We start from the raw sequence: 7,026 nt of genomic DNA on the forward strand, positions 1-7,026 counted from the left end.
TCCTTCACCCTGACGATCCTTCCCTCGGGGGGTTGGGTGGTGGGGGGCGCCGATCTATGTTTTCGCATCCACCTGAATAATGTGTAGTTGCGCCACTGCCTGAACCCCAGGGGTTCGATGGCCAACCTGTTGAAACTGTGGCACATTTTAAATACATTGGGTCGTTCCTGGACAGTCAGCTCGACTTTGCTGAAAACACTGACTATATTTTGAAGAACTGTTCTCAGAGACTCTAACTTTTAAGAAGACTTAGTGATCTTCTTAGTTGGGTCACCCATATGTCTTGAATTTGGAATTTTTTTTTTTTATTTATCACTACAGAAGGGTTCAGTCAATGCGCATATGAATCTGATGGGTTCGGTACCTCAAAAAAGGTTAAGAACCACTGGCCTAGAACCTACATTTGTACACAATTTATAAACCTTACAAAAGTACTTCCTTTTTGTTATCATTGCTGTATTGGTGTTTAAGGCTAACGGTGACACAAATACAACACACATAAATTAGCATGTTCTTCGTGTGAAAAACAAACGAAAGTAAAAACAAACAAACAAAAGACTCAAAGACACAGACTGCACATTCTATTTTTCAGCGGTATCAGGGGGAGGCAGCTGATTGGCTCATCCAGAGTAGCTCCTCATTTTGCCGAGTTGTCCAGTTAAGCTGCGCAGAGAAACTCCAGGAGTCAGGACAACAACAAATCTCCGGTTGGTTGCTGTTCGACAACCGAAACACAAGCAGGTAGGTTGGGTGGTTTCGGTACAGTTTTCCTTCACTTCAGGGCCAGAATAATTACAGCAATGTTATTATGAAGTTATTATCAACAGTTTGTGTGGAAAAAGTTTCGTTCTGAGTCACTGAGATTCTGTGTCCCGAACTAAAAGTTCGGTTCAGCTAAACTCGTAGTTGGCATACTGCTTTCAATAAGATGTAACGTTAGCAAATTCATTCAGCTGTTACGGCTGTTGGTGCTCCTTTCTGCGAGGTAAAGACAGATTTCTTGAGAGCATTTCCTTGTTGTAGAGTTGTTTAGTTTCTTCACTAGCCGCCCGGTGTTCAGCCGAAACCGACTCGGCTGCTCTCGGTGCTTTCCGGGGCCTCCATTGAAATGAGTGAGGGCTCAGTTCTCTGTTCTTTTACTTACACTATGCTCTGTTTTACACCATTCAGGCATAACATTATGACCACTGTCACTTCTGACAGACGAAGTGAAACACATGGCTGCCGTTAGCGGTTGGGCTAGATTGAATTTAATTAGATTTAATTAGACAGACAGATAATAGGATTTCCTCAGAACTGATGTGTGGGGCCATCTTGAGATGGTCCATCCTGACAGGACAGCAGCACTGCTCACTTATCAGCTGAGATATCCTGTTCTAACACAGTCCCAGTATGCTGCCTTATGTTCCACAAAAAGTCTCTGAAGTCTTTAAACATTAACTATAGCATATTCAGACACAGACAATTTAATAACGAAGAAATATTATAGCATGATGACTCAGGTGTTTCAGTTAGAAGTCCCATAATTAAATAAGGCATTACCATCATTAACACTATAATTAAAGTTTTTTATTTTATTTAATTAAAGCCGTACAAGTCATATTTTCCTAGTAAAGTCTCAAGTTTCTAACGAGTGAAATAAACATTTTCACGTTAAATCGATGACATCTCATCTACATAACCATGATGTACTGTAGGTTAGGAATCTACGCCTGTACTGTTTTATCTTTGTGGCTAAATTACAAAACATATTCACGAATATCTGTTAATATCTATAAGCAATTATATTTTAATAATTTAATCCATCTATAAATCTGCTAAAGGCTGATTTATAGATGTACCCTATATTTGTAAATAGGGTACAAATATTTATATGTGTAATAGGGTATCAGCCCTATTACAAATATAAATAAGCATTTATACGCTAAGACAAATATTTGAAAGTGATTAAGACCTGCTCATATTGAATTTCTGAATGAATCAGCTGCAGTCTGGAGCTCACTCTGCCTTTCACTCTTCATTACATGAGATAAAAACTAAGACTTAATCCCAGACCACGAGCCTAAATCAGGTTTCAAGTCTTTCATTCCCTTGTGAGATAAGTGCAACTCGAGTTGGAGTTCCAAACTTGATTCACATTTCTGAGTAATGATTCCACATCCTTGATTTGTCAGCACAAACTACGGGCTTTCAGAGTCCATCAGAACTGAACATCTTCTACTTCATCTCTTCATCAGACATGTTCTTCAGGTGTCTGGTGACTGGGATTCCTGCCAAACCCCAATCTATGCTTGGTGACATGTTCCTACTAGAGGTGTGCCGATCGATCGGCCACCGATCATAATCGTCCGATTTCCGTGAAAAAGTGTATGATCGGTGATCGCCGATCACCGTCTCTTGTTGCCGATCACACAAACCGATCACATGCATCTCATTTCGCAGCATGCCTGTGCAGCTGGTCTCCTTTTTCCTTCACACTGCACAAACGCGCAGCAACAAATCCTAAGCAATGTGGAACTATAACGCACTGAGTGATTGAGGACACTTGCGTGTTGCGGCGGAAAATTGAAGCATATGGGGTAAAGCAGGTCAAAATGCGAATCTAATATGGCATCAAAACAATGCCATACTTAACGGAGTTTGGCTACATCGAGGCTGCAGTAAAAAAGACATATGGAGGATCAGATAGCAGGTAAAGCAGCGCGCAGCTACAAACACTCACCCGTATTAGCTAAACAAATAACCCGCAAAATTATTTAAATCTTCAAGCTGCGATGTAAGATGCTGGTTCTGCTCTCGCTGTTGAACCGCTGCTACGTGCTACACGTAGTAATATTTCACAGTCGGAGCGCCGCTTCTGCTCCACCTGGTAGTGACTCTCACACCGAACCTCAGCTTAAAGCTGCAGCATCTAACCTAAAAAAAATTCTTTTACATGCGTATTAAAACTTTCGCTGTCCTAACATGAGACAAATAATCTCTGAAAAAATAATCGATCTCCTCCCTGTTCTGCATAATTACTCCGCTCACTAAGAAACAGCCAATCAGAACTAGCAGTAATCAGCTAGCCTCCATGCTATCAGTTTTCATTCAGTCTCTCAGGATTGTTTATTGTAATGGATCCTGTATTTGCCTTTGCCTTTTTATACTTAAATTTTTTTTGGCAATGTTGAAGTTTTATTTAGGCTCTTTGCATTATTTAGCCTCTTCAGAGCCTTCATATGTTATCAGTCTGTTAAAGATAGTATTACTGATAGCAGTACAATTTGCACAATGCCTGTTTTGTTTTTTTTCTTGGAAAAAGTTATTAAAAACAAGTTTTTGTCTAAATTAAGGTGAATTTATGGTTCCTTTTTCCACATAATGTAACSGTAGTGCTTATGATTAAAAAAATAATAATTATGTGATCGGTATCGGTGATCGGTATCGGTGATCGGTATCGTCAGGAAAAAACCTGATCGGCACATCTCTAGTTCCTACACTAAATCTCTGAAAAAATCCTATTGAACTTATAGAGTCATAACTAGAAATAAAGGAGTTTATAAAACAATGATTGAAGTAGCTCCTTTATTAATTCAAGGTGTAAACAGTGTGGATGGAGGTAAAGCACAGCATCCTGCACAAGGTGGAGAAGGGAAGCTCCACCAGTGTGAATTGTCCTAGGGGGAAATGAAAACTAAATGACAGTAGACTAATTCTGCAATAAATAGTCCATTGATTTCCTCATTGTGACGGAGCTATGTCTGACAGAGCTATTTCTGACTGTTTTGTAATTTTAAAATTGCAAAGATATAGTTTTTCTTCTCATGTTTCTGAAGCTCTCTGCTTTCTGTCTGCTTTCCTGTCAGGGATGTCGGAGCCTGCAGATCGTAGATGTTCTGTCTCGTCCGTCTCTCTGATTGAGATCAAGACTGAGACACATCGAGTCCTCCAGGCTTTTCTTGAACGAACCATCTCCACCCCCCACAAAGACAGGCCTGGCAGGATAGCAGGAGCCTATGATGATCATAACAAGCACAGGTAAAGCCAGAGTTTAAAAAAGCTCTGCATTGGTGTTTGAGCAATATTTTATGATGTAATTACATTTTTAATTATTTTGATTCCATTTTAATTTATTTTCAAATTTTTATTCTGTATAATTTTACTGTCAATGCTTTTAATTGTGTGCTTTTTTTAATACTGTTAACATTTTTATTTCACAATTTTCTCTTTTAGTGTTATTTTTCAGCATGACTCTTTTGTTTCTCTTTTGAAAAAAGGAAAAATAAATCTCTTTTATTTGGAGTTTTCTGATTGAAAGTTGAAGTGCCTGTCTTATTTTTCCTTTGAAGTGTTTGTGAGCAAAATGTTATTGTTGGGTATTTTTTTCTACCCTAGATTCTTCAAAGATTTGATATGATTTCATTTAAGAAGTTATGATATAATTATTGACACTCAAGACTCCAGTATTAAAAAGACATACACTTTTAGGTCTGAGTGAAAGATTTAAAGTTGAAATATTTTTCAAATAAAAGCAAAAGTTTGGAGAAAGCTATGTGTACTTTAAAGGTCCACTGCTTCCTTGAACAAACTTGCATGTGTTTGTGGGCTTTACAGAAAATGTTCAATACATTCCAAGGTTTCTCCCAGAAAACATGCTAAGCTCGGTGGTTGGCCCTGGGGCAGTCATTCATCGAGCAGCCCGCCGTGTTTTTGAGTTAAAAAATGTTTAAAGGTCACAGGAAATATGAAAATATCACGTGAAAATTATGTGTTATTGGAAGATTGGAAGATTAATATCTGAACAAAAACTATAAAGTCTGAAATGCAGACATTTAAAAAAAAAAAAACTTAAATAAATAAGCAATGCTAAGCTTGGTGGGAGGACAAGTAAAGCTTGGTGGCCCGCCAGGCTTATAATACACTGTGGGAAAACCTTCATTTAACATACAAAATCAGTCTCAGATTTTGAGATTTCATCCGATCAGTTCTGCCTGTTTTGAGCTCATTTAGGAATGCGATGTTTTAGGTAGAAACTTTATTCATCCCTTTGGGATTTACTCTCAGGGAAATTGTGGTCCTAAAATAGAACTTTTAGGATTGAAATAGAAATTTTAGGACTACATCACGATTATGCAAATAAGCTGCTGCTGGCCACGCCCTCCCAACTCAGTGAAAATGGCCTCAAACAGATGCACAGTGGTACAAGCAAACATCTTTGACCCCGAAGTGGACTCAGAAGCACAATAAGTCAGCACAAAAACAGTTTTTTCTCACAAATGCAACCTTTTTGAAAACATATATATTTGCAAGTTTAGAGGAGGAAAACAAACAAACAAACAAACAAACAAACAAACAAACAAACCCATTTTCTGCTTCCAGCAGTCATTGTGCAGCAGTGAGGAATTTTTTGACTCCTGTCATAAATCTTGTGAGGGTCGTCTGACCAAGCCTGGTTTATGGGGATATTATTATGATCTATTTCTCTGGTTTTTAGTGACGTGGTGTGAAGCTTAATTTAATAGTTCCATTATAAAATATGGAACTATTGAATTAAATATGGAACAATTGAATTTTTCGTATTATAAATATGAAAAATTAAACAATTTATGATGCTTTTATTAGGCACTGTACATCAATACTGCTTTACTTAGTTTAATTTCTATTTTTCTGAACTAAAATTAGAAAACATGTATTTTTCATACTAGCTCGTCGCCACAGTCTAAACGAAAGGATGGAGCAGACGCTCAAACGGAAAAAGAAGACGACAAGAAGACTGGGATCAAGGACCTGATGAAGAGGTCCATTATTCGTGGGAAAGGTTCACTGGGCCGGAGCAGCAAGCCCAAACAGTCCCACCCTACAGAAGTAAGGAACTGTGGCTTTCATTTCACATTTAGTCCTCAATTAGTTAGACTGTCTTTGTGTTCATTCTCAGTAAAAGTCATTGCTTTAGTTATAAAAAAATGAAATCCATGTTTCTGTTGCATCCTCAGTAATAAATGGTTTTCTTAAGGCTACGGAGAGGTTTAGCTGGACTCATACTTCTGCTTTTTTATAATAAAAAAAAGGAATATTTGATTGTGACTCTTCAAACTGATTGTAAAAACTTTTAAGACATCAGTTTAACTCCTCCACTAATAGTTTCATCAAAAGCTGCACAATATATTCAGTTACAGTTGCTATCACATTGCAATATAATCAATACTACAAAGCTCGCACTGTGAGAGATTAACATCCAGTCAGTGAGGAGAATAATGTATTTCTGGTGAGAGAGCATAAATATTCAGCGTTAATATGAAAATTGTTTTTTACAGGACAGCCTCTCACCCTCCTCATCTTCAGATGAAGAAGTTGAAAAACTGAGGAAGCAAAAACAAGTAATCAAAAAAAAGATTGCTTCGTTTTTCAAAAAGAAATTAAAGGAGAAAAAAGAGAAGGAGAAAGATCAAAAAGTACAAAATGAGAAAGAACAAGACAAGAAAGCGGCAGCAGCAAACAAACCCTTCGCTCCTGGTGGGTTCCACTTCACAAACCTCTGAAACACATTTCCCTCAGAACCTTTAACCTTCTGATTATTTTGTGTTTGTGGAAACAACAACTGAACTTATAAGGTAAATAAAAAAAACAAAGTTAAATTGTGCAAGAGCTTAGCGACCTCGCATCACCACAACGCAAAAGAAGCCATTTACTACTTAAAGGAAGTCATGTCTCTAAAGATTATTCTCGGACATGACATTTAGTTTGACTGTTTTAGCAAACTAATACAGAAGGCTTGTCTGCAGAAAATGAATTTTCATTTGTATCTATAATGTTTCGAGAAACAGGTCAATTTCCGGAGTTTTATAATGAAATAGCTCAGAAGCTGGAAGACATCATCAAACAGTCCACCAAGATAAAGACGCCAAGCCCAAAACTAAAGCGACCGCCAGGTAACCACACTCACACCTAGTTCTGCTCATGTAGTGCATGTGCACCATATTGGATCATACAGGAGTTCATTTATTTCAGTGATATAAATCAGTTTTAATTCATTGTGTGTATTAT

General features: G+C 37.7%; 1 protein-coding gene across 1 annotated transcript in view; it reads left to right on the plus strand.

The window, feature by feature from the left end:
- Positions 1 to 645: 645 nt before the first annotated feature.
- Positions 646 to 7,026, plus strand: part of bcl2l12 (BCL2 like 12) — a 10,439-nt gene continuing 4,058 nt past the window's right edge. Inside the window, exons 1-5 of the mRNA XM_017306212.1 lie at positions 646 to 741; positions 3,849 to 4,020; positions 5,688 to 5,847; positions 6,297 to 6,495; positions 6,807 to 6,911. Coding sequence (XP_017161701.1) covers positions 3,851 to 4,020; positions 5,688 to 5,847; positions 6,297 to 6,495; positions 6,807 to 6,911 — 634 coding nt within the window. The 5' untranslated portion in view covers positions 646 to 741; positions 3,849 to 3,850. The remainder of the gene's footprint in view (positions 742 to 3,848; positions 4,021 to 5,687; positions 5,848 to 6,296; positions 6,496 to 6,806; positions 6,912 to 7,026) is intronic.

The sequence above is a fragment of the Poecilia reticulata genome, linkage group LG8, assembly GCF_000633615.1.
Source record: "Poecilia reticulata strain Guanapo linkage group LG8, Guppy_female_1.0+MT, whole genome shotgun sequence".
NCBI classification, from domain to species: domain Eukaryota; kingdom Metazoa; phylum Chordata; class Actinopteri; order Cyprinodontiformes; family Poeciliidae; genus Poecilia; species Poecilia reticulata.